Source organism: Salvelinus namaycush, chromosome 40 (assembly GCF_016432855.1).
Source record: "Salvelinus namaycush isolate Seneca chromosome 40, SaNama_1.0, whole genome shotgun sequence".
Taxonomy (NCBI): domain Eukaryota; kingdom Metazoa; phylum Chordata; class Actinopteri; order Salmoniformes; family Salmonidae; genus Salvelinus; species Salvelinus namaycush.
In genome coordinates this window covers 11,360,874-11,388,115 of record NC_052346.1, presented here as the reverse complement: position 1 = coordinate 11,388,115, position 27,242 = coordinate 11,360,874, and the positions used below count along the sequence as shown (strand labels likewise).

Genomic DNA, 27,242 nt, shown 5'->3' with positions numbered 1-27,242 from the left:
TATTTAACAGAAATTATCTTGCGCAGAACTTTATTTTGCACCATTTACACTTCAACAGTTTAGTGGGTAACGTGTTTACTGTCAATGTGATTTTGAATATAAACGGATTCACCACCTTCAAATCGGCAGGATGGTAAACTTAAAAACTCAATAACAATAATTTGTTTATAATACAACATCACATTTCGTTGATGAATAAGTGTCGCAAATCTAGATACCTCAAACAACGATTTATTTCATAACTTTTTTCCATCATTCTATTCACCTTTGACAGAATTCCATAGGTAAGGTGGTGTTGGGACTTTTGGGGCTTGCTGTCGTCATCATCTTGATAGCAGTGCCCACAGCAATATATGTGAACGGTGAGTGGTACCACTTTCAGTTGCTTTCAGTGACCCATTAAATTGTAGCCTACCATAACTGTAAAAAAAAACTCTGTTCAGAATAAGTATTTTATTACTACAATAGAACATTGCATACACTGGATAATAATATTGTATTATTGTAACAGAACACTGCATAAATTAAACACTTTTACATAATCCATGTGCCATACAAACATGTAGACCTAGTGCTTTATTGCTTTAGAAATGCAGGACCTTGTTGCAATATCACATCTTCTGTGCAAGTACCACATTTGTGTAGCCTACTAGCACATTTACCTCAGTTATCGCAGCTCTACAAACCCAATCAAATGTATATTGATCTTACATTGTTATCTGTTACAATCTTATAGTCCTCCTCCTATGATCCGTATCTATTTTTTATCAAGACCCTGTTTAATCATGTGTAAATGCATTGTAGTCTTATGAGTCATTATAGTAGCCTATGACTTGCTGTCGTTTTCACTGATACATTCCTCCTAGTGTAACAGTATAACTTTAGTCCGTCCCCTCGCGCGAACCAGGGACCCTCTGCACACATCAACAACAGTCACCCACGAAGCATCGTTACCCATCGCTCCACAAAAGCCGCGGCCCTTGCAGAGCAAGGGGAACCACTACTTCAATGTCTCAAAGCGAGTGACGTCACCGATTGAAAGGCTACTAGCGCGCACCACCGCTAACTAGCTAGCCATTTCACATCGGTTACACTAGTATAGAGTACAGTACAAGAAATACGTGAATGCTAACTTTGAGCCCCATGTTTCAGAGGAAAAAGTGAAGGCTCAGAGGACGTTCACTCTCAGTGATGTCTTCAATAGTTCCATCAGGGCCAGATCCTACAACATGCGCTGGATCTCAGGTAAAACACCCTAGAAGCCTAATCAATGTAAATGAGTGGATGGCTGTTATGTTTAATCCAGTCAGTAATTGTGTGCCTGGAATGTATTACACAACACTCTCTCCCTGGTAGGATGCACATTTAGATATAAGCCAACAACACAATGTTCCATTACAAAATGATAAGAAACAATAAAAAACAATACTAGGCCTATGTACTGCATCTATTTAAATGGCACACTTTGGCTTTTTGTTAAATCATCAGTGCTAGGCAGAGACCTGAGTAGCAACAGTGCTGATATTTCAACTTAAATGTCAGTTAGTTCGTTATTATTAAACTCCTCTCTTCTTTCCCCTCCCCATAGACCATGAGTATCTGCATCAAAAAGACGGTTCAGTCTTCCTTCACAACCTGATTACAGGAAACAACTCAGAATTCCTGAGCAGCATCACATTTGTAAGATACCCCTCGTGTGTGTGTGTGTGTGTGTGTGTGTGTGTGTGTCTGTCTGTCTGTCTGTCTGTCTGTCTGTCTGTCTGTCTGTCTGTCTGTCTGTCTGTCTGTGTCTGTCTGTCTGTCTGTCTGTCTGTCTGTCTGTCTGTCTGTGCATATTTGGAAGTAAGTATGGTGAATGAAGGAGTATGTATAACACAGCTCCTTTTTTTGTTGAAAAACAGGATCAAGTGGCTGCCTCTGATTATGTAGTGTCTGCTGATAAAAGATATGTTGCTTTCAAGAGCAATTGGACTAAGGTAATGTATTGTGCTATTTAATGATTTGTTGCGGTTGTGCTATCCTGCTGTGAAGTAGCTATGTGTGGTATGTCATTGTGGTGTGGTTGTTGTTGCAGAATGAGACTTATGTGCCCAAAGTAATTGCCCTGTAGGGATAAATAAAGTGTAAAAATAAATACATCTAATTGAATTAATGTATTAATTAATGTATATAAGTAATTGATCTGTGTTACTAATCAAATTCCTAATTATAATTTGCCTAATTTATTTCAACAGATATGGAGACACTCCTTCACAGCTTCATATTCTCTCTATGATTTGGCATACTCGTAAGTCTCTTTCAACTGTTCTTATCTGCAAATGTGTACTATACACACATCTTCAATATCCCTTTGACTTTGAGAATTACATATGCAGTGTAGAGAACATAGGGAGTTTCATTTTATTCATGGGACTAGTGCAGGAAATGGTCACCAATACTCAACAAATAGAGGAACTGAAGAGGGCCATAAAATGTATTGTTTACTGTAAATGATTTATAGGGATGCATTTACAGTGCATTCGGAAAGTATTCAGACCCCTTCCCTTTTTCCACATTTTGTTACGTTACAGCCTTATTTTAAAATGGATTAAATAAAAAATATTCCTCATCAATCTACACACAATAACCCATAATGACAAAACGAAAACCGGTTTAGAAATCTTTATTACAAATAAAAAACAGAAATACCTTATTTACATAAGTCTCTTTGCTGAGAGACTTTGAGCTCAGGTGCAAATTGAGCTCAGGTGCAAACTATCTAATACATTTTAGAATAAGGCTGTAACGTAACAAAATGTAGAAAAAGTCAAGGGGTCTGAATATTTTCCGAATGAACTGTATATGGTGTTTTGTCAAACTCAAAGACATTAATACTGTTAGTTTTTATTTATTCTCATTTTAGGACATTCCTCAGTACACCAGACATCCCTCACCAAGTCCATTTGTTTGCATGGGCGCCAATAGGGAACAAAATGGTAGGTTAAAAGGACACTTGAGAGAAACCATTGGACTTGTTTATATACTATGCTTTTCTGGTGGCTGACCCATTACACTCTTATGGGTCAGCCACCATATGCTGTCAATTCAACACGTCCTCCAAACACTCATCATCAATAGGACTGACCCAACAATTCAACATGCACGTTTGTTTGTATTCAGTTCAATGCTGGAATGCTCAAAGATCGCATTTTCTTCACGCTCCGAATAAATAACTTATTGACAACATGTAATAGGTTACTGTTACTCTAAACATAATATTGCAGGTTACTTGGAAAACCAAAAGACATTCCACACTAGTGTGCATATTACAGTGTTATACCATGTTTAAAGAGGAACTCGAGTCATTAAGACTTATCTCCATATCTTTGTTCCTCTCACATGCAGGCCTTTGTGTGGGAAAATGATGTCTATGTGAAGACCAGCCCTACTGCTAAGGCCATACAGGTGACCTCCAATGGAAAACACAACAAAATCTTAAATGGCATCCCAGATTGGGTGTATGAGGGTAAGCATTACATACAAGAAGGCAGCTGTGAATCTTACATACCTCTTACTATAACTAGTAGATATTAGTCAGCACTGTGATGTGAATTTTGTAAATGGGATTTATATAGTCCCTAGTGAACAAGTTTCTCTTTTGACAACACAGAAGTCTGTGAACAGTTTAAGCCACACAGGCAAACACAACACACAAAATAGATGTGCCATCCTGATGTAGGCCTAACAGTGTTTTTGATTGTTTGTTAGAGGAAATGTTCTCTTCTTACGAGGCAATGTGGTGGTCACCTGGAGGGAAGTATCTGGCCTATGCTGAGTTTAACGACACTCTGGTCCAAAACATAGAGTATTCCTGGTATGGGAAGGAACAGTATCCTGACACTGTCATTTTCCCCTATCCTAAGGTAAGATAACACTTTATGTATGTTTGATGTGTATCTAAAAAGTGTGCTGGAGTAGGTCATTACTGGCATGAGGTTCTGAGGCAGTTGATAAGGGAACTGGACTCTGGACCATAAGGCCTCTGGGTTAAAAACATGTTGTTTTATCACAACTCAGGGTACATTCAGGTCTAAGCTGTCCCAATAAAATTATATTGGTCCGTGATTTCCCAATTCGGAAACCTCTCTTGACGACTGTGTATTTGATTAGAGTCATATACTCTGTATTGTCGCATATTAATGCATTGATACTGTATCTATAGTCATTATAAAACAAGACATGAAAAAATACATTTTAAAGATGTGCTTGCTTGTAAGAAAGAAACCTATAAGACCCAAAGTTTGTTTTAATTTAATCGTAATTGTTTTGCATAAATGTATTTTTTTCTCCATCTTCTAGCCTGGTACTCCCAATCCAGTGGTGAAGCTGTTTGTGTATGATACTGCAAACATATCAAACATCACAGAAGTTGTTGTACCAGCTTCAGTTGGTGCAGGGTAATGAAACTCTTTAGTACACAATACATTATACAATGCTGTCATTTTGAAGAGTAGGAGAGAAACGCATTGCATTGGAATTTTAAAATCTATTTTAGGCGTAAGCTGTGAGACAAATGGTGTTGTTTCTGTTTGTTTTTTCACAGTGATCACTATTTGGCCACAGTCACCTGGGTAACGGATGAACGCATCGCTGTCCAGTGGCAGAAGAGGAAACAGAACGAGCTCCGATTTCAGATCTACGACTTGAGCATAGACGGAAACACCTGGATCGAGAATGTGTTAGAGGTACGTCATAACCCCCCCCCCCCCACCCCACGCTTTCCCGCCGCCCTCCCCTCCCCTCCTCTCTCCCCCTGTCCTCTCATCACCCTTACCTCAGAGAACTTGTCGGGGTCCTAATATGTTACACAGAGCGGATCAGACTGTACGAATGACAAACAATACATATCCTATTAATTACAATAAACCATCAAATTATATACTTTTTTGTTGTGTTTTTAGAAACTTGACGTGACAAGCAAGACAGGTTGGATTGGACGGGTATGTACTTTATACGAACACAACAATAGGAACATGTTTACACTATCCCTGGGCCATAAAAACATAATTTACAAAGTAACAAGCATTGATTATTCCTGTAAATGAATGCATTATCTTTGTTGCTTCTAGTTTTCACCTTCTAATCCTACATTATCGGCGGACAAAGACAGTTTTTACATTGTGATGAGTGACAATAACGGCTATAAACATATTCATCACGTAACAGGTGTAAGTACTAAGTAGTACACTTCTCTTCATGCACATTCTCAGTAACCCAGACATGGTTATGATACACACTTGATTTGTAATATTTGTATGTGGTCCTTGCAGGGCACAGCAACAGCTGTCACCTCAGGGACTTGGGAGGTCATTGACATTTTAAAAGTGACTAATAACGCCATATACTATTCAAGCAACCAATATGGTGACAAGCCAGGAGGGAGAAACATTTACAAGTAAGAATATCACTCTTTCGTTTTCATGCCTTCGTTCTGTCATGTTCATTCAGTAATTTCCAACATGCATAACCTATGACTTCCTATCACTCTATATTTGTAGCCAATAGAATCATGTCAGTTGTTTGTGTGTGTGTGTCAGGATCACTCTCGGAGCCACTCCCATCACCCCCCAGTGCCTGACCTGTACCCTGAATGAGGACAGGTGTCAATACAACTCAGCTTACTTCAGCCATGATGCCTCTTTCTTCCGCATGGACTGCTCAGGTCCGTCAGCCACACAACATACAAGCACACACACACACACACTACACAACCCACTATCCCAACAGTGTTTGTGCAGTCAAGTCATCACAATACTGTAGCTGTGACATCCCTAAACAAAATCCCAGCCGGTATATTTACTTTAAAATGATATTTTCCGTAGTAGTAGTGCTTCTAGATCATTTGTTTGGACACACACTATATTAAATATGTGTTTGTCTCCACAGGTCCTGGACTACCTCTGTACACTCTCAGGGACAACAGGGATGCTAGTTCAGGTAGGCCAGTTACATTTACTAGTGTGTGATGGAAATAAATGATATAAGCCAAGCAACGTCACAGTGCATCTTCTCATCGCCCTGTTTAGAGATACAGGTTCTTGAGGACAACACGGCTTTAGAAGGCCTTCTGTCTGAGATCCACATGCCCACCATGCGACGCGGCTTTATCAAGCAAGGGGAATTCAGTAAGGCTTTCGACTATTAAAGACTTCAATTTAATCTTTCAACTGATATTAAAACCATGGGACATCCCTCGCTTGATATCCATTGATGGATGTTTCTGTTTTTCCCGACAGATCTTTGGTACCAGATGACCTTGCCTCCTGGATTTGATAAATCCAAGAAATACCCCTTACTTATTGATGTGTACGAATGTTAATTAATTAACCTCTGTGAATACATGATCTGCTTTATCTGATGATGAATTCCTGTAGTAATAAGGTGGGCCTGGAGTTAATCCTGACAATATGACTTGAGCAGGAAATACTCTTGGCCCTAGTTAAATTCAGAAGTCTGCAGTGTTTTCTGGTGAGCTCAAGTGGTCAGGGAAAACTCTTGGCCCTAGTTAAATTCAGAAGCCTGCAGTGTTTTCTGATGAGCTCAAGTGGTCAGGGAAAACTCTGGGCGCTAACGATAACATTGATCTTCCTCTTTTGTGTTCCAGGTATGCAGGGCCTTGCAGTCAGAAAGCAGACTACCGCTACAGGTTAGGCTGGGCCGCATACCTGGCGAGCACGGAGAAGGTCATCGTTGCCAGCTTCGATGGAAGGGGAAGTGGTTACCAAGGCGACAAGCTAATGCACTCCATCTACCGACGTCTGGGAACCTATGAAGTGGATGATCAGATAATGGCCGCAAAGTAAGGTTGAACTGTGGTTGAACAGACTCAAACAGCTTGCTTTGTATTATACTGTGTCACACTGCAAAAGTGACATTTTGATAACATGATTTAACACAATATATTTCTACATGGATATTTAGAGATTCCAAGGCTTTTATGGTTTGAGTTTTATGAGCAAAATAGCCTGGTGGACAGATCTTTATGTGTTTTATCCAACTCCTCTTCATCTCCACTTTCATGCTAAATGTTTCCTGTCTGGCAGGACAACGGACGTGACAGAGGTGTTGGTTAAAGCACATACAGATCTGACCACCAGGCTAATGATGTGACTGATCAGACGTCACATGTGGTCAGCTGGAATGCAACATTACTTACCTCTCCCTTATTTCACGTCAGAGGGACGGTGATGACTCACTGACGAAGGACAGTAGAGATTAGAGTTAGACCACGGACCATCAGTGTGCATGATCCATTAGAACCCCTTTTAATTGACCATCACGTTTAAATTAATTAGTGTTTGTACTGGTGGTTCCCAATCACAGCAGGTCACTTTTCTCTTTCAGAGAATTCACCAATATGGGCTTTGTCGACAAAGGCAGAATAGCAATTTGGGGTTGGGTAAGTTAAAGCATTAGGTTTGAACATATGATCAGTTGGAACCATCAACTGCAACGTAATGAAATGCAGCATGTGTGCAATCATCTTGTGTGTGTGCCTTGAGTAATCTAATCTTATCTGAATTCAAGGCCAAAATGATCAGCTGTCATTGTGTTTTATAGTCCTATGGAGGTTATGTCACGTCAATGGTTCTGGGAGCTGGGAGTGGAGTTTTCAAATGTGGAATGGCAGTTGCCCCAGTTTCCAAGTGGGAGTATTATGGTATGCCATTCTGTTATTGATATGTTATTAATATATTTACAATAATATACATGTTAGCAAAATATCTAATTGTAAATCATTGCAAATGATCCATAAAATGTCCCTACGTTCAATATTTCAGATACAATCTACACAGAACGTTACATGAATCAACCGTCAGAAAATCTTGAATTCTACAAAGTAAGTTTACCAAAGCCAACATTTTAAATGGCTATTTATACACATGATTTTATACTATGACCTGTATTATCCAAACGGGTATTACTCTCCACGGAAACAACTGAATGTAAATGTTTTACAGAACTCCACAGTGACAGCCAGAGCTAAGAACTTCAAATCAGTGCAATACCTTCTGGTCCATGGGACAGCAGATGGTGAAGCCTCCTCTAGTATTTCTGGAATGTTCTTTAAAAACACACCACGTGTGTAATTAACAACCATGCAATGTTTAGAGTCTAGACTATTCATTTGACTTTGTAAACCCATTCGTTTAGGAAGCTAAAAGTGTTAACTAATCAGTGTACATACTTTTTCTGAGGCTTTACCATATCATATGAGAATAGGAAAACACTGAGCATCGGATACTGTTAAATTGTTATTCATAACTCTCTATTTGTTTCAGACAACGTCCATTTTCAGCAAGCTGCTCAGATCTCTGAAGCTCTGGTTGAGGAACAAGTGGACTTTGAGGCTATGGTAAATATTTAGATTTTAGATATATGAGTTATCTACACAATCAGTGGCTGTACAGCTTTATACCTCCATGAACCTGCTCCATGAAAGCACTTCTCCAATAAACACATGATCTGTGCTTATTCCTTCTTCCTATCACTTTACTACAGTGGTACACGGACAAGGACCATGGTCTTGATGGTTCAGCCAATCAGCATGTCTATACCCACATGAGTCACTTCCTCCAGAGGTGCTTCGCCTGATGCCATTCGAACGAATGATGCCCAACCTGCCCTGATGCTTGCCGAATGATAACCAAACTGCCCCAAATTCCTTTGTAATTCATTTGGACAGCAGGTAGCCTAGCCGTTAAGACCGTTTGGCCAGTTACCAAAAGGTTTCTGGTTTGAATCCCCGAGCCGGCTAGGTGAAAAATATGCCAAAGTGCCCTTGAGCAAGGCACTTAACCCTAATTGCTCGTGTAAGTAGCTCTGCATAAGAACGTCTACTAAATGATGTAAATCTAATTGTACCCAATTTGTACCCAAACATACACTCCAAAAGACTCTCTCTATACAGTTATAAAACAATGACATCAGCAGGATTGATCTATCATTGTTTGTTCTGAGCCTCACTGCGAGTTATGAGGTTACATTTGAAATGAAGGATGTGATTATATTGAAATACCAAAGAGCTTTGTGAGAACTGATCAGCCAGTGACTAAGCATGTCTGACTTGTATCCATTAAGGGGCCTTGATTGCACAGTTTTATTTATGAGGTATCAACATTAATGTCCATACATTATATTGCTTTGTATTTAACATTGTACAAACATACTGTATGTTTTTATAAAGGGAATATTGGAAGACCTTTGTACCTACAGTGTGTGTGTCTACTGTTTCAATAAAATTGTTTAAATCTAGATTGTGGATTCTTACTGTAGGGGATTGACAGTACATACAATACAGTACACCTACTCATTCAAGGGTTTATTTAAATGTTTTACTATTTTCTACATTGTAGAATAATAGTGAAGACATCAAAACTATGAAATAACACCTTTGGAATCAGGTATTAACCAAAACAGTGTAAAACAAATCAAAATATCTTTTAGATTTTAGATTATTCAAAGTAGCCACCCTTTGCCTTGATGACAGCTTTGCACACTCTTGGCATTCTCTCAACCAGCTTCATGAGGAATGCTTTTCCAACAGTCTTAAAGGAGTTCCCACATATGCTGAGCACTTGCTGGCTGCTTTTCCTTCACTCTGCGGTCCAACTCATCTTAAACCATCTCAATTGGGTTGAGGTTGGGTAATTGGGGAGGCCAGGTCATCTGATGCAGCACTCCATCACTCTCCTTCTTGATCAAATAGCCCTTACACAGCCTGGAGATGTGTTTTGGGTCATTGTCTTGTTGAAAAACAAATGATAGCCCCACTAAGCGCAAACCAGATGGGATGGCGTATCGCTGCAGAATGTTATGGTAGCCATGCTGGTTAAGTGTGCCTTGAATTCTAAATAAATCACAGACAGTGTCACCAGCAAAGCACCCCCACACCATCACACCTCCTCCATGCTTCACGGTGGGAACCACACATGCAGAGATCATCCGTTCACCTACTCTGCGTCTCACAAAGACACGGTGGTTGGAACCAACAATCTAAAATTTGGACTCATCAGACCAAAGGACAGATTTCCACCGGTCTAATGTCCATTGCTCGTGTTTCTTGGCCCAAGAAAGTCTCTTCTTCTTATTGGTGTCCTTTAGTAGTGGTTTCTTTTCAGCAATTCGACCATGAAGGCCTGATTCACGCAGTCTCCTCTGAACAGTTGATGTTGAAATGTGTCTGTTATTTGAATTCTGTGAAGCATTTATTTCTGTGGCTGGTAACTCTAATGAACTTATCCCCTGCAGCAGAGGTAACTCTGTGTCTTCCTTTCCTGTGGCGGTCCTCATGAGAGCCAGTTTCATCATAGTGCTTGATGGTTTTTGTGACTGCACTTGAAGAAACATTCAAAGTTCTTGACATTTTCCAGATTGACTGACCTTCATGTCTTAAAGTAATGATGGACTGTTGTTTCTCTTTGCTTATATGAGCTGTTCTTGCCATAATATGGACTTGGTCTTTTACCAAATAGGGTTATCTTCTGTATACCACCCCTACCTTGTCACAACACAACTGATAGGCTCAAACGCATTAAGAAAGAAAGAAATTCCACAAATTAACTTTTAACAAGGCACACCTGTTAATTGAAACGCATTCCAGGTGACTACTTCATGAAGCTGGTTGAGAGAATGCCAAGAGTGTGCAAAGCTGTCATCAAGGCAAAGGGTGGCTGCTTTGAAGAATTTTAAATATAAAATAAATGTTGATTTGTTTAACACGTTTTGTTGGTTACTACATGATTCCACATGTGTTATTTCATAGTTTTGATGTCTTCACTATTATTCTACAATGTAGAAAATTGTAAAAAATAAAGAAAAACCCTCGAATGAGTAGGTGTGTCCAAACTTTTGACTGGTAATGTATAAACACCCCCAAAATATTTTCCACCTCTGATTCTATCATAGTTAATAAAATCCACAAACACTGACTCAGCTTCCCATTTAGAGTAAACACACACACACACACACACACACACACACACACACACACACACACACACACACACACACACACACACACACACTATTTGACAGGATGTCATCTTGTTTGATTTCTACACCTAAGTGACAGCTGTTTTCTCGCATGGATAATGCCACATCTTCCATTTTAAACAGACGTTTCATTGCGAGTTAATCCAATGCAACCAAACGGGCCCTATGTGTAATGGATTGAGAGTAACAAATGAGTGTAACAGAGTGGGAGAGTGGGAGGATTGGGCCACCGGAGCAGACCTGGCCTCATGGCCATGCTATATAAGACCCTCACAGCCAGTCAGGTCACCAAGATACAACCACAAGGAACCAGGACTGAAGCAGAGGATCACTCTCTCTCAGACACACATTTCATCTCATCTACCCGCACATTAACAGGAACAGGTGAGTTTCTTACAGCCAGGACACGTCTTGATTGTTTTAGGAAAATCTGTTTCAAAACTGGATGAGTTTTCCATTGTGAACAAAACCTTTGATTTTGTCAATGGATGTATGATTGATATGGAGCCTTTTGCTTGTCAATGTAAAATGGACATGACTGTCTTCGGCTAAGTTACTCAATTGTGGTTCTGTCTGCAGGTCACAATGTTTGGCATCCACTCCCTGGCTGGTTTTATACTTCTGGTCATCGTACAGAGCAGTTGGCAAGTCCCTCTGCAAAAGGCTGAGAACAACTCAAGGTACAGCTCAAAAATGTTATATTTTCCATGGGGGGGATGATCACAATTTTCCATGGGATATTTTAACAAATATTTTCAGAACATATCATAGAGAAAAAAATGTAGAGTATCAACGTAGAGTACAGACGGAATGACTAGTGTTTAACACATAATGTACATGTATGCAACAGCAACTGTCAATCAAAATTAGACTATAATGAGGCATCTATCAGCATAATTTCAGCATTAAAGATTCTTCTTCTCCTGTAGCTTAGAGACAGCAGACTCACTATTGGAGGATTTGAGGGGCGTGTCTAACATGAAGAGACATTCCGAGGGAACCTTCTCTAACGACTACAGTAAATACCAGGAAGAAAGGATGGCTCAGGACTTTGTTCAATGGCTTATGAACTCCAAGAGGAGTGGGTGAGTGTTTCATCAGAGTAATATTATATCTTTCTAGGCTCAGGACTGATATTATACTGTGGGGTCGAGAAATAATAAGATATTTTTCTTAATGAGAACAAGAACAGCTCAGTTTTTTAAAATTTACTTTTACTGTGATGAATACTGTATATCTTGAGTTGAGCAATCAAAGATTTGGATGGAGAAATTACAGATGTAAACTTCATCCCAAAAATGTCTGTCTAATGCACCATGTATATTATGGCATTGTTTGTACATACAGAGAAAGAATAGTAATGTACTGAGCAACATATTCCTATACACAATCCTTCCAAGTCAAACAAAGTAACATGACGTTATTAACACTACTCATCACTTTGAAACTAATACCACCCATCCATTTTCATTATCAACTTATCCTCAACTTGTGTATTAATACATACACTTAAAATACAATATTTGAATGTTTTACTAGCAAAGTTAGTGAAAAACAGCTATAAGCACTCAGAGGCCATTTTTAGCTGAGCCAGAATGATTTCACAGTACTATCATTGGTTTAGTGGAGTTTTGTGTCCATCACACCATTTCCTCTCTACCTCCATCTAGCGCTCCATCCAAACGCCATGCAGATGGGACCTACACCAGCGACGTGAGCACCTATCTACAGGACCAGGCGGCCAAGGACTTTGTTTCCTGGCTCAAATCAGGAACGGCCAGACGAGAGTAGGCTTCCCTTCACCCTACAGTACCAACATCTTGTGTGTCATGTCTAACGCGAGAAGAAGAGAGAGAGAAAAGATAATCAACTACTTAGCTAATTGATCCATTGCCACACCATTGCTTTCTGCTTTCTTAAGGCCTGTGTTGACATTTCATGTGGTCGTGCCCAATAAATCCCATGAAACTATGCTCTGCATTTATTGATACATTTATTGATATTTGCCCTTCGGATGACTGTATTGACTGGGTTGGAAGAGAGCGTATTACACAGTTACTGTGTGCATAAACAACTGTTCAGGGAACCACCAAGGTGTCCTCTAACGCACAATGAATGACTACAGCTACAGATCACTACTTCCGAAATCATCCAATAGTCATAAGGCGCAACTAGAAAAGGGTACATTTCCTGAAGAAAATGTGTTCCGCCAACTAAAAGTTGAACCCAACCTGGTTGGTAATTATGTACAGAAGTATTGTGTGTGGAAGTATTGAGTGCGGAAGTATTTTGTGTGGAAGTATTGTGTGTGCAAGTATTGTGTTTGGAACCACTGACAAGTGTGTGTTATCGTGTGTGCTGTACCTAGATCTGCAGAGGAGAGCATGAATGGTCCAATGAGCAGAAGACATGTAGATGGGAGCTTCACCAGCGACGTGAACAAGGTCCTAGACAGCTTGGCTGCCAAAGAATATTTACTCTGGGTCATGACCTCCAAACCCTCAGGGAAAAGGTAAACATCAGAACACAACCAGAAGCTGTATGAAATGGGACCCTATTGCCTTTATAGTGCACTAGGGCTCTGATTAAAACGAGTGAATTTGGTGCCATTTTGATCAATCATTTATTGTTGTCACATTCTTTTTGTCTGTATCTCACTCTCACACACTAAACTGTGTTACTGTATGGTGTCACAGTTTGATAATTTTGTTTATTGTTTATTTCAGTAACAAACGTCAAGAAGATCATTGAAAGAAGACAAACGCTTCCATGTTCAAGAGAAACGTGGATACTGTGCTACAAATGATAAGCCTTGACAAAAACTAAAAGCCATACTAAAAAGCCATACTGCTTAGCATTGTTGTAATGTTGATACAATGTTGGAAATACTTAGATTGTTTACTCTACATTATGTGATAAAAAAACAAAACAGATAATGTATTCTTCCTTAACTTTGTGGTGCATTTATGCATCAGGTCAGTTGTCAAATCATACAAATATTTTTCTATAAATTAACATTATTTTCTATATTTGTAATGTTGAAAAAAAGGGAACATGGTAAAAACTCAGATATAATGTGCAAAATGATCTGGTAACATTTGTGTGAATTTGTTTTTTATCCCATATGTATCAAAACCTGCTCTGCAAAATTAAACTCTTTCATTGTGTTTGCTGTACTGTTTTTGACAAGCCATGCATCCATACCAATGGAATCCCAAACTATTTCAGTTCATGGTGCTGAAAAACCCCCATCACATTCAACTGTTGTGCCAATGATCGTAGTTTATGTACTAGACTAGTTGAGAAACTGGTTTTGCGTCTCAAAGAAGCTCTGTCCGTGGTTCTGAAACCAAAATGCATGGCATTCAAGTAACGTTTAGTTATTTAAAAAATACAAATAATAGCTACTTCTTTTTGAATTGGTGAAACAGAGTTTGTAGTGAAAATCTGAATTCTAGAACGTTCACGGAAAAACGACAGTTCAGATTCGCTCAACGGAAAAACATGATGCCCCTAAACTACAGCTAAAATGGGTTGGATAAAGGGAGATGGTGAGATAGAGGACTCGTACAAAATAAGCAAAATAGCTGCCCATGTACCTGATCTTGTTGTCTACAGCACCCTCACCAACGACATCCCCTACGCAGAGAACTTTCATGGAGTCCTTCTCTTCGCGGATGTATCAGGCAAGCTATGTAAAATCTCCTTAGCTACAGTAGCTAGCTACATTAGCTATCTCGCTAGCTAACATGAGCTGGAATTCTCCCTTTCGATCTACGTTTAGAAGCTAGCTAGCTAACGTTTGCTAACACACTAGCTGGAAGTCAACTAATCAATTTTGTATATTTTTTAGGCTTCACTAATCTGACTGAGAAATTCAGTTTGAGTAGCAAGAAAGGCTATGGAGCAGACGAGTTGACACGCACACTCAACAGCTACATTGGTGAAATAGTCAGTCGTAAGTTAGCAATGGGTTTATTAAGTTAAAGCAATACAATATCAATCTAACGTGATGTACCGTTAGTTAACTTAACTTAGACTAAGTTAGTCTAAAAAAAATAAGCAATGCTTTGTTGCCTGTATTTCAGATATCCTTGATGCTGGGGGAGATATTCTGAATTATGCAGGTAACAATAGGCTTCCCTCTCAGCTTTGAGACACAGATTAACCATGATCACAATTCCTAGCTACAGTGCTTTTCTACTCTTCATGGCCAAACAACTTTTAATCACAGGCGATGCCATCTTGGCTCTATGGACGGTGGAGAGAGTCCAGCTCAGTGAAGTAATCTCCCTGGTAGTCAAATGCAGCCTCAACATCCAGGACCAGTGTGGAGTCCGGGAGACAGAAGTGGGCTGTCAGCTAAAAGTTAAAATAGGTGCTTGTCTGAGTCTCCTACAGGCCGAGAGACATGTTGGTGCTATAACACCAGGGCCTGTATTCACAAAGAGTGCAGATTTAGGATCAGTTTTTCCTTTTAAATCATAAGGAACACAAGCATTTCGCTGCACCTTCAATAACATCTGCTAAATATAACATTTGATTTGATTTTGATTTGAATAAGGGGAACCTGATCCTAGAACAGTACTCTACTCTGTGAATTTGTGCCCTTATTATCCGGCTACACTTGACTTTATAGGCAACTAAAACCTCAAATATGATACCTTTTCTCCTCTGCTGTCCCAAGGTATATCTGCTGGGAAGCTCTCCAAGGTGATCGTAGGAGACGAGATCAGTCAGTACTTTGTGGTGATTGGCCGGGCAGTAGACGAGGTGCGGCTGGCAGAGGGTTTGGCGGTGGCCAGCACAATCATCTTGTCACCTAACGCCTGGGAACTATGTGAGAGGGACAACATCGCCATTGACCCCATAGAGAACGAGAGAGCCGTGAAGGTGTGTGTGTGTGTGTTTGTGGATGGATGGATACAGTTATGATGAATGCAGTTTCAAGTAGGCTGGTGGTTTCTAGATGACTATATGTAAATGGCTGTCATTCAATGCAGGTGCGATACATCAAGCGAGAGCCCAGTTTCTCTGTTGAGAAGTACCAGGATTCAATAGGAACGTCTGTAGAGCATGAAAAAGTAACAGGAGGTACAGTAAAGAGAGTAGCTAGATATCAGCCTGTGATATTTCTACTTGCATGGTTGTGTTGTAACATCCTAACCAGTCCTTTTTTTGGTCTACAGATTGTGTGAGGAAAGCATCTCGACTGATGCCAAACGCAGAGCTTGAGAAAACTTTACGGAAGTACATCATGAAAACGGTTTTGCAGAAGGTAAGAACCTACCTACTACCGTCCTCTTTCTTTACAATAGCAAAAGTTGTCCGTTTTTTCCAAATCAGAATCACTATCTGTGAATGTATAAATGTAGGCTCTGTTTTAATGTCCACACTACTACTTACATAGAATTAAGAAAGGTATTGAGCAAACATTCTACTAAGTATGCTAGTACGGTCACTGGGATGTAACCATGGTTTTCCATTCTGACCTCTCCTCCCTCATTAGATAGATGACGACCAGCCTCTGGAGTATCTTTCTGAGATGCGTCCGGCCACCATAGTGTTTGTCAACATGCAGTTCAAGGGAGGAGAGAGTGACCAGGAGCAGTGTATGACCATCCACCAGGCTGCCATTGGCATCGGTCAGCAGATAGTCAAGCACCACGGGAGGGTCAATAAAGTGTTCATGTTCGACAAGGTCAGTTAGTGGTTTGTTCAAGATGGAATCCTGGGGGTTTATTCAGTAGGAACCAAATGAACGTAAACAGGCTGAAACGGGGAGGGACTAACATTAACTTGTCCAATAACAAATGCAAAATGTTTTGGTACGGTGTGAACTAATGAATACACCCCAGCAGTTCTCTGTTCCCGGTGGCAATGAGAAAAACTACAAACCCAATTAACCAGAAACAGTAACAATGGGTGCACTCACCAAGACTTTCTTCTTCAGTCAAACCCGCTGTATGTTTTTATATAACAAGGAGTTTGTTGCAGGGCTGTACTTTCCTCTGTCTGTTTGGGCTCCCTGGGGACAAGCGGGAGGATGAGAGTGCCCATGCCTTACAGGCTGCCTATGAAGTACATTACCTTTGCCAGAAAGAGATCCGCAGCCTCAAGTAAGGCCCATTTGATCCTAATATTCTAGGACCACATGCCTTTAATTTTTATCAAGCTACAGATGCAGGATTTTAATTTTATCACCCTGTTGCAGGATCATTTTCCTGCAATGCAGGACATGTTAAACTTGTAGTGTATTTGAGGTTTAAAAAGGCTTCTGAAGTTTGTAATTTCCACTTGATTTTCCCTTACGAAAAATGTATAAACTCCTACAAAAATGACCATGAATTATAATTCACATAATAATTCACATTTTCTTTTGCTACAGGACTATTTTCCTGCTCTAGAAAACTGGCTCAAATTAAGATCCTACATCTGTATTACACTTGAGTGCAATATGTTGTATAGTTAGTTAACAAATGGTCCAATGTTGTCCAACAGGACTGTCTCTGTTGGAGTAACCACAGGCCCAGTGTTCTGTGGTGTAGTAGGACATCCAGTGAGGCATGAATACACAGGTAAAATCCCCTTGACATCCTCTTGAACTCTCAGGTGGAACTGTGCTTTGCCACTGCCACTTTACTATAACTTGTTGTAGACTCTTTTATATTATTTTAACTCACATAACTATTATGTTCAGATTTTGACCAGTTTGACCTATGAACTTTGAACTCTATCTCTGTGTCCTTTGTCGTTAGTGATTGGTCGTAAGGTGAACCTGGCGGCACGGCTGATGATGCACTACCCCGGGGTAGTGTCATGTGACAGCGAGACTTGCTACTACTCAAAACTCCCCGCGTTTTATTTTAACGAGCTGCCCAAGAAAGCCATGAAGGGAGTCAAGAACCCTGGAGTCCTATATCAGTTCATGGCCAATAAACAGCAGATGTACGACCATCTGATGTGACCAACATCATTTATAGTCCATTAACTCTTGACTGGTACTCACTTTCATATTGAGCACTGTACTATTGTCATGTTAGATAATTAGGTGTATTGTTGTGGCTCATACATGCTTATAAAACAACATCTCATCTCCAGAACTGTTGGTAAAGCACCTATGTCCGTTGAGAGAGAGGAGGGATATCCTCTTTTGGGTGAGTTTTCTCAAGTATTGACGATTATGAATGACATGCATTCATCGTGCAAGATCACATTGATTTGAATGATATGTTGCTCTCAAATGCTCCCTAGGCCGAGAGAAAGAAATTGAAGTGTACTCCAGCATGCTGAAGGGCTTCTTGGAGGCCAGGGCTGCAGGTCACAAGAACTACAACAATGTTTTGATCTACGAGGGACCTATCGGCTATGGCAAGAGTCGCCTGCTGGCTGAGGTGGTACACAGAACAGCCAAGGAGGGAGTCAGGTCAGTGCCAGCTGTTAGTTTAGCCTGGTCCCAGAAGAGCCTGGTTAGTTAGCCTGGTCCCAGCTCAGGTCTTGGCAACTATGATGGTCATTGTCATGCCAAATGTACAAACAGATCTGACACCAGGCTAGTTGATAATACAACAGATATGTGCTATATCCCAAGCTGTGATCATTTCATTTCATTGTAAGTCAACCCCAGTAGTGACAAAGAAAAATAGACATCAACAATGGGGGATTGGAAATGTTTTCTTCTGTCTCCTTTCTTTCAGAGTGATCTCTTTTGAGCTTGCCAAGACGGACATCAAGCAGTCTAACTATGCTCTCCAGACCCTACTGGCCATCGTCATGTCAGTTCAGAACTGTAAGAGCTACGCCGAGCGAGAGAGAGTCCTCCTCTCCAAGATCCTAGACCCAAAGATGAGGCAGAACCTCTGCCTTCTCAATGATATCCTGTTAGTCAAGGTAGGTGGGGCTCTCTGAACGTTGCTTTTCTAAAAGTTATTATTCTTTCGTAGTAGCTAACGAGGGTAGATGGGTCTTTTCTGTAAGCTCTGTTCTATGCTTTTAGTTTCCTGTGTCTAAGGATGTGTCACTCATGGACAGTCAAACGAAGAACAAGAAGATGAGGAACTACTTTCTGGAGTTGTTTTGCAAGGTACTGTAAAAGAAAATAACGTGGATGATGTAAAAACATGACTTAGGTGGCAAATTGATTGTTTGATTACTTAGAATTCAATTGATTCGTGATAACTACGTGTGTGTGGTCTGTCTAGTTCGCCAAGGACGAGCCGTGCGTGTACGTGCTGGACCAGGCTCACTTTGTGGATCGAGCCTCATTGACCTTCCTGCTCGAAGCATGCGAAAGAACCTCGGTTCTGGTGTGTATGGCCCTTCTCCCCCACACCAGTCAGGGCGGGCCCTTCCCGGAGCTTAGCCGCATCATCAAGGACCCCCGGACCCTCTACCTTAACCTGCCTGGGTTGGAGCCCCCCGTCATCGCCCAGCTAGCCTGCCAGATCCTGGGGGTGGTCCGCATCCCTAGCGAGGTGGAGCTGTACGTGTACACAAACACACACACACACACTGTGTTAATATACATACGTTACACATATCGACTCGCCGAGGGTGTCTCAGGGGGGAGTTGGGAGTTTCACACCTCACACACGTTCAGGTTACCCACTTGTACATGCAGTGAAACAGTGAAAGAGGACAAATATAAGCACCCCAATTTGACCTTTGACTCCTCAAAGACAACTGAAGCATCGATATCCAGAGGAAGTAAAAAGTAATTTATTTGAATGTTACACTTTTGAATTGGCTTGTCGACTGTATAGCTATTTTTTTAAGACTCATTCTAAGGCTGTCATTGTCTCAGTACATGAATATCTCACAGAAGAAGCCGGAGTTACCTCATGAAGACATGTCATGTATCAATTCAAAGTGTAATCTGTTTTCTAGGTTCCTGGTGGAGAGAAGCCATGGAGTTCCATACTACTGTGAGGAGCTCTTGAAGAGTCTGTATCTGGGCAATCTGATCGTGATCGAGGAGGTGGAGGAGGAGGATGAGGCTAAAAACGTAGACATCCTGTTCCCTGAGCCCACCCTGGTGGTACACTGCTCCAAACCCAGCCAGGTGGGGCAAGCGGAGGACGCCAGGGCCGGAACGCTGGGTAGGAAGATGGATCTGTTGGCTGAAAATGTCTGAGTGGGAGGTCTCCCAGCCTATTAACACCCTTGTCTGTGAAACGGACAGACCTATTGGCTGAGAATATATGAGTGGCAGGTTTCCCAGCCAATCAACACCCTTGTTTGTGAAACACTAATGTTGCAGGTCCACCCAAGGCATCCATGTTGAAATCCCGCAAGATCACAACCCTGGACCATTTTGTTGACCGTGCTTTGGTCTGTTTTGTCGGAGAAGCTGCCAAATTCCACGAAGTTCCCATCCCTCTGACATTGAAAGGTGTAGTACAGGGTTCCTGCATTCTGCCCCCAAACACAATGCAACCTCATCTCATTAGTCTTATTTGATAGAAATGACTCATAAATATAACACTAAAATCATTAAGGATGTTTTCTGTTCAGGCATGTCTATAGGCCTACTAATAATAAGTGCCATTTAGTGGGCACTTTTATCCAAAGTGACTTAGTCATGCATGCATACATTTTACATATGGGTGGTCCCGGGAATCGAACCCGCTATTCTGGCGTTGTAAGAGCCATTCTCTACCAACTGATCTACTAATAAAAGGGAATTCTATTCAGGCATGGCCCTGGCCCACCTAGACCACCTGCAGCCGGCCGACCAGATGGTGGTGAAGTGTGCTGCCATCATCGGCCAAACCATCACCACGCAGATGCTCATCAACATCCTGCCAGAGTCAGAAAACCCCGACAAGCTCAACCTGTCGCTCACCTCGCTGTTCAAGTCGGGCACGTTTGAGTGCGGCTCCAAGCCCAAGCAGTTCACCCAGCAACTCACCAAGGAGTCAGAGTGCTGGGGCGCGCTCAACTGCTACTGTGTCCAGGACAGCCAAGAAGACGTCCGTGAAGGTCAGTAATGGAGCTGAGGCTAGTGCAGACAAGGACAAGTTTCACTCTCTACCTCTTTCTGTCTCCCCTCTGACTCTCTCTACCTTCTTCCCCCCAAATATCTCTCCCACTCTCATGTATATTTCTCTCGCCCTTCCTCCTTCGCCCCCCCTCTCAGAAGTGTCAGGCAAGGCGTCTGTGGACGGCGCGTGGCGCTGCAGGGTGATGCGTTTCTGCACGGCCCTGGTCAAGGAGACGGCCTACGAGCTGTGGCTGAAGGAGCAGAAGAGAGACATCCACCAGAAGTGTGCCAGCTACCTCCTCAAGCAGGCCCACCGCTGCAGGGACTGCGGCATCGCCGAGTTCATCTTCGGCCACAAGGCGGCTATAGGGAACAACCTCATCGAGATCCACCCGAGTTTGCTCAACGTACAAGAGTCTGGGGAGGCCCTGTTCCTGGGCCAAAGTACACTGGGGCTCCCCAAGGGTGAGTGATGGACCCACTGACCTCTCCGCTAGAGAAGCACACGCAAGCTGAGAAAACGCACACAAACACTCCCTGAGAGACAGACGCAAACACTCATGCTCGGCCAAACACACACACACACAAACACTTCACACGCACGCTCATGCAGATTGACAATAGTGACGCTGTAAGCAGCTGATCTAAGTAACCATTGAGGGTTGATTTGACGTGTGCTGTTGGTGTTGTTCTCCTCTCCACCTCTCAGAGACTATACAACTGAACCAGGTCAGCCCTTTGCATCCCAACAGGTAAGGTTTTATACTCTACCCCTGGTCCCAGATCAGCTGGCCAGTAATACAAGTGGGCTGATTCCATAACAAATGTATTTGTGTGTTTGCGTGTGTCAGTGAGGAGGACGAGTTCTTGTTGAAACTAGATTCTATGGTGAATGAGTACAACACCACAGTGGACAGAACCAGGAAGTGTAGGTGTGCCCAGGTGACGGAGTGTGTGCTGTGCCCCATGGTGCGCCACTGCACGGGCGTGGGCGACGTGCCCAAAACCTTTTATTACCTGCTAGAGACCGCCGCAGCTTCGGCCTACCTCTCCAACAACCTCAAGGTGTGTGTGTGTGTGTCCATTACACTTTTTTCTGATCTGTTCACGCTCATACAGAAATACTCTCTCTCTCTCTCTCTCTCTCTCACAGGCCCTGTCCTATTTAAACGAAGCCAAGATCATACTGGATAATCTGAAAGTGGGGAAGCCAGCCTTTGAGACTGCCGACCCGAAAGTCAAAGTGAAAATCAACAACTTTGAGAGAGCCTGTATTTTCCGTCTCAGAGGGGAGGTAAGAGTTCACTGAAATTATATTTATGATCGCAAAGGATAATGACGATTTGCATTTATACAAAATAGTGCTTTTCTCAAACTAAAGTGTATAGTTTGTTGTACATTTAGGTGTTGTACAACACAGGCCAAATCGAGGAGGCTGAGAGCATGTTTTCCAGCGCCCTACGGCTCCTGAACAGACGTCTCCCTACGAACCGTGTGGCCATGTCCCTGAAATACGTCTGTGAGAAGATGAAAAGTCTGTGCTACAGATCCAAGAACGCTGACAACCCTGGGTGTGTTCTATCTTCAACAAGCCCCTATAAAGATAAAGATTAAACAAATTAATATATATATATATTATATACAGCAAGCACTATAATATCAACTATTTTCAGTTTATTGACGACAAAATACTACAACATACCGCAACCTACAATTAAGTCATTTATCTGCATTCAACTCAAACAGTAAAACGTTTTATGCAAATATACTCTAGCACAGTGGTGAAGTAGGCGCTCCACCATCAATTGAGTGGATCTTACAATCGTGTGCATGCTCCACTTTTTAAAGGTTTTGTTGTTTAGATGGTATTGTTGTCTTGGTGTCCAAAGAGAGAAGAAGCTAGCGTTCCTCCACGAGCAGATCTGCTGTCTGTCGTACATGTGGCAGATCGGCTGCATGAGGAGAGCTCCCAAGAACATGCTCAACGCATCGCTGGCCATCACTATGGAGATGAACTCAGCCCAGAAGAGTGCAGAGGAGAACAAGGTGGATTGTTTACTCTGCTTCTCTGTTTTTTTACAGGAAAACGGGGGGGGAAATGGGTTTGTTCGGTCAGTGGAAATCTCAAACACAACACGGCTCAGTGTGTTGAGGGGGAGAGGGGGGAGAAAGAGAGACACTGTTCAGAGATTGATTCATCAGGAAATACAGATTATCTGACATTCTCTAAGTCTTCCATCCTTAAGAGAGTATACAGCACGGATCCTCAACTAGATTCAGCCACGGGACAATTATTTTCTTGAGCGGATGGTCAGGGGGCCGGAACATAATTACAAGTCATTTGTAGACTGCAAATTGACCACAGGAATCCCATTGACTAAAACATAATTTCAAACCTTGCTTACATTTGTATACGATCACGTTTCTCTCTATAATGAGTGGGAATACTTGGGAACAGATTTCTTAAATTAAAATCACTTGCAGCTGATTTCCTGGTGTTTTTAGTCTGTCCAACAATAAAATGTTTTTTTGCTCAGAAAACTTTGGGGGGGGGCCAAATAAAACCACCCGCGGGCCGCCAGTTGGGGAACCCTGGTATACAGTCACCCCTACACTCTTCCACATCCCTCTCACTCGCAGACACACCACCTCTGTCGATAGATCATCTTCTCGTGCATCGACTACCTCCAGTACTGTCAGCTGAGTGGTCAGGACGACCGGTGTAAGATCTATGAGAGGATGCTGTGTGGAACCTGTGTTGAGCTGCCTGACTGCATGGAGGGCCTGATCCTCACCAGCTACTTCATACGCGCCCTCTCCATCGTCAAGCTCTGCTCCGGAGCCCTGCACGAATCCATCCAGTATGGTGAGGAGAGGAGTGGATGTGTGTGTTCGGTTTAAACAAATAAGTGTGTAAGCAAGCGAGACAGAAAGACAGACAGACAGAGAAGAAATAAATAGCAAAGAAGTTTCAGTATTGAAAGTAGTTCTACTTCTCAGGTCTCCGAGCAGAGCAAATCAGCAAGCTGACGAACCGCCGGGGCCTGGACATGTTGGTGATCTCTGTCCTTCACACACCCCTCCTCCTCACACAGAGGTAAAGCACTACTTATACTTGTTTCTTTTACTGGGATGTGTACCTTATCTACCGTTGAATTCTATGACACCCAGGTATGAGGAGTGTGTCCAGCTGATGCAGAGTCTGGAGTACCTGGGAAACAGGACCCGCATCAGCACGGCTAAAGGCTGGTTCTATGCAGGCTGCTTTGACTTCCTGCTCTACTCAGGCAAGTTGGATATTCCATCACTGTGGGACACCATCTCCACGTGACATATCTTAGTTAATGAACTAATGGATAATAATTATAAATGCCATTTACTTTTATCCAAAGTGACTTTGTCATGTGCACATACATTTTACGTATGGTTGGTCCCGGGAATCGAACCGCCTTTGCAAGCTCCATGCTCTACTAACTGAGCTACAGAGGACCACTAGCATAGGTTGGGTCTCATGGTGTGTGTTCCAGGCTTTGCCTTCCGTCCGTTTGAGGAGTGCTACACCTTTGTGGAGGAGTCCCAGTCAGACCCTAACCTGGTGGCTGACAAGAGTCTGATGATGAATCTCTACTCTGCTCTGGCTCTGTGGTCAGTGGACTGATAGAAGTGTTTATGAATAGAGTGCACATGATTATTTTCTCTACATGCCAGAGAGGCATTTCTGTTCTACATAACATATTTCTAGCTGAACGTTCTACAATGTTGTGCCTTTCAAAATGCAGCCCGAAGCTATACTCTAGTCCACCCTACTATCTTTAGTGTGTGTGTGTGTGTGTGTGTGTGTGTGTGTGTGTGTGTGTGTGTGTGTGTGTGTGTGTCCCCCGTTCGGCCTAGGTATGCCCGCCTGTGTGAGTGGGAGAAGGCCTGTTTCTTCTACACCAAGGCCTGTGGAGTGACCCGACAGGCTCCCTCATCCATCCACTCCATCAACGGCGTGGTCATGTTCCTGGAGTGTCATGTGCTGTTGTTCAGAAAGGCCCTGGTGGAGCACAACCAACACATCAAAGCCATCTACCAGAGCACACAGAAGGTAGCCTAACGACGGGTAGCCTGGTGACAGGTAGCCTGGCGACGGGTAGCCTGGCGACGGGTAGCCTGGCGACGGGTAGCCTAGCGACAGGTAGCCTAGCGACAGGTAGCCTAGCGGTTAAGAGCGTTGGGCCTGAAACCGAAAGGTTGCTGGTTGGAATCCCCGAGTCGACTAGTTGAAAAATCTGCCGTCGTGCCCTTGATCAAGTCACTTAATCATAATTGCTCTGGATAAGAGCGTATGCTAAATGACCAAAATATATGCATGAACAGGTTTATGCACACGCTCACTCACATTGACGCTCTCTCACTCTCTCTCACGCACATATGCCTTCACATGCCCCCACACACACAGTTGTGTATAATGTACCTTTAGAAAACTCACACAGCCATATTATAAATGTTTTCCCAGAAACTGTCCTAATAGCCATAGTATTTCTTATGCAGCACTTCACAGAGTTCAACCGGAAGTACTCAACCAACAAGATGTACGCGCCCCGGGTGCTGCACCTCAGAGCTTACATGTACGTGCTGGCGGGCCACGAGGCCCTGGCTAACGCCATCCTCAACAAGGCTTTAATTATGTGTCAGCAGCACGGCAACAAGCTGGAGGAGAGCTGGATCGCACAGAACCAGGTACAGTACTGGAGGAAGGGCCTGAGATGACAAACGCACACACACACAATCAGGCAGGAGGATGTATTGGATGCATGGCATGGGATAATGCATGCGGGCAAGAGAGTGTACAGTCTCACACACAATCGCACATACCGTATAATGAGTATTCACAGGAGGCTGCTGAGGGGAGTTAGGCTCGTAATAATGTCTGGAATGGAGCAAATGGAATGACATCAAACACCTGGAAACATGTGTTTGATACCATTCCACTGATTCTACTCCAGTCATTACCACGAGTCCGTCCTCCCCAATTAAGGTGCCACCAACCTCCTGTGATGTGTATGCAGTCATCACACACACACTGAACAGAAACCTCAACCACATGCATTTAAAAAAGACTGCAGTTAAACGTCATATACCATGAGGTACACGCCAGTAGAGGCTGGTGAGGGTAGGACAGCTCTTAATAATGCCCGGAATGGAGTGATTGGATTGGTATCAAACACATGGTTTTCATGTGTATCGTGCCATTCCATATACTCCATTCCAGCCATTATTATGAGCCGTCCTCCCCTCACCAGCCTCCACTGTAGTAGATGTATTTTCTCCTTGATAACCTACACAAGTAGAGCGTAGTGCATATTAGTATGTATTATTTATTTAATTAAGGACATTTGTAATATGTTGTGAATATTCTCTGTCTACCTCTTCAGATTTCGTGGTTCGGCGTGTTCAGGCAGAGTACCAGCAACTGGTTCGCTTCCACTTTGACCATGCCCAGCTGGGAGGAGGCTAGGGGGATGGACCCAGAGGAGCTGGCCCACACCCGCTACACCCTGGTGGGTGTGGGGGGCGAGTTCTGGGCTGACAAATCCAGCCTGCACCTCGCCCCAAAGGCAGAGGACACCCAGCTCCTCATAGACCAAGGATAGGGGCCCGGTTCCTTTATTGAGAGTGTGGAGAACACTGTATATGGGGAAAGCTATTGCAGCAGATTGAAAGGAAGTAAGGTCATTGGCGATTTGGTTTTGAACTGTGATGTGTTTGGGATTAATGAGTGTTGGTATCATTTAATCTCGATCGAAGTGGATGGCCAAGATATGAACGTTCACCAAATGAAAGGATGTTTCAGTCACTTTATTGTTTCGTACATTTCTCTCTCTCTCGTATAACAAATCACATTTATAATAGAACAACAAATATCTGAATTGATCATTTTCCACAGATGAGTCGATAAACTCTTAAACATAAACTTGTCTTCAGCTATCAATACTAAATTTTAAGGCAGATTTCCACAAGTAAAGTGGCCAAAATTTGATATTGATATTGATCCATTCTGATTTGTCTAATAAGTCAAATCCATCAACAACACAGTACAATGGGATAGACGTCAACTACATAAAAACCACAAGTTTTCACTTACCCCAATTCAAAGTTTTTAGTAACATATTAGTAACATTTTACACATGAATAAAATATACTATGTATAGTACATCGTTAAGAGTCTTCACTTTATTACATT

General features: G+C 42.3%; 3 protein-coding genes across 4 annotated transcripts; all 3 read left to right on the top strand.

The window, feature by feature from the left end:
- The first annotated feature begins 7 nt into the window (after positions 1 to 7).
- LOC120033296 (dipeptidyl peptidase 4-like) lies at positions 8 to 9,294 on the top strand. 2 transcript variants are annotated; one of them, XM_038979572.1, is made up of 25 exons: positions 8 to 133; positions 275 to 362; positions 1,153 to 1,245; positions 1,589 to 1,680; positions 1,902 to 1,976; positions 2,235 to 2,287; positions 2,903 to 2,975; positions 3,385 to 3,505; positions 3,748 to 3,902; positions 4,339 to 4,436; positions 4,583 to 4,724; positions 4,941 to 4,979; positions 5,109 to 5,207; positions 5,310 to 5,434; positions 5,577 to 5,701; positions 5,926 to 5,976; positions 6,066 to 6,164; positions 6,276 to 6,345; positions 6,644 to 6,838; positions 7,384 to 7,438; positions 7,600 to 7,699; positions 7,821 to 7,879; positions 8,001 to 8,073; positions 8,322 to 8,395; positions 8,542 to 9,294. In XM_038979572.1, exons 1-25 carry the CDS (start codon positions 131 to 133, stop codon positions 8,632 to 8,634), a joined length of 2,250 nt encoding a protein of 749 aa, XP_038835500.1. In that variant the 5' UTR covers positions 8 to 130; the 3' UTR covers positions 8,635 to 9,294. The 2 variants fall into 2 exon arrangements, with proteins under 2 accessions (XP_038835500.1, XP_038835501.1); XM_038979573.1 differs by lacking the exon at positions 8,001 to 8,073.
- A 2,039-nt stretch (positions 9,295 to 11,333) lies between these two features.
- LOC120033723 (glucagon-1-like) lies at positions 11,334 to 13,785 on the top strand. Its single transcript, XM_038980164.1, has 6 exons — positions 11,334 to 11,418; positions 11,614 to 11,714; positions 11,964 to 12,119; positions 12,705 to 12,821; positions 13,403 to 13,546; positions 13,761 to 13,785. The coding sequence occupies exons 2-6, from the start codon at positions 11,620 to 11,622 to the stop codon at positions 13,783 to 13,785; spliced, it is 537 nt and encodes a 178-aa protein (XP_038836092.1). The 5' UTR covers positions 11,334 to 11,418; positions 11,614 to 11,619.
- A 778-nt stretch (positions 13,786 to 14,563) lies between these two features.
- Positions 14,564 to 27,191, top strand: LOC120033419 (adenylate cyclase type 10-like). Its single transcript, XM_038979775.1, has 32 exons — positions 14,564 to 14,720; positions 14,888 to 14,992; positions 15,123 to 15,161; positions 15,269 to 15,412; positions 15,722 to 15,927; positions 16,038 to 16,128; positions 16,224 to 16,312; positions 16,544 to 16,735; positions 17,032 to 17,153; positions 17,536 to 17,612; positions 17,793 to 17,982; positions 18,136 to 18,191; positions 18,289 to 18,460; positions 18,732 to 18,924; positions 19,031 to 19,117; positions 19,236 to 19,516; positions 19,921 to 20,132; positions 20,294 to 20,425; positions 20,728 to 21,015; positions 21,173 to 21,481; positions 21,726 to 21,768; positions 21,868 to 22,081; positions 22,170 to 22,310; positions 22,421 to 22,587; positions 22,906 to 23,062; positions 23,678 to 23,882; positions 24,017 to 24,068; positions 24,188 to 24,303; positions 24,544 to 24,661; positions 24,908 to 25,103; positions 25,550 to 25,738; positions 26,434 to 27,191. Exons 1-32 carry the CDS (start codon positions 14,564 to 14,566, stop codon positions 26,650 to 26,652), a joined length of 4,959 nt encoding a protein of 1,652 aa, XP_038835703.1. The 3' UTR covers positions 26,653 to 27,191.
- The last annotated feature ends 51 nt before the right edge of the window (positions 27,192 to 27,242 follow it).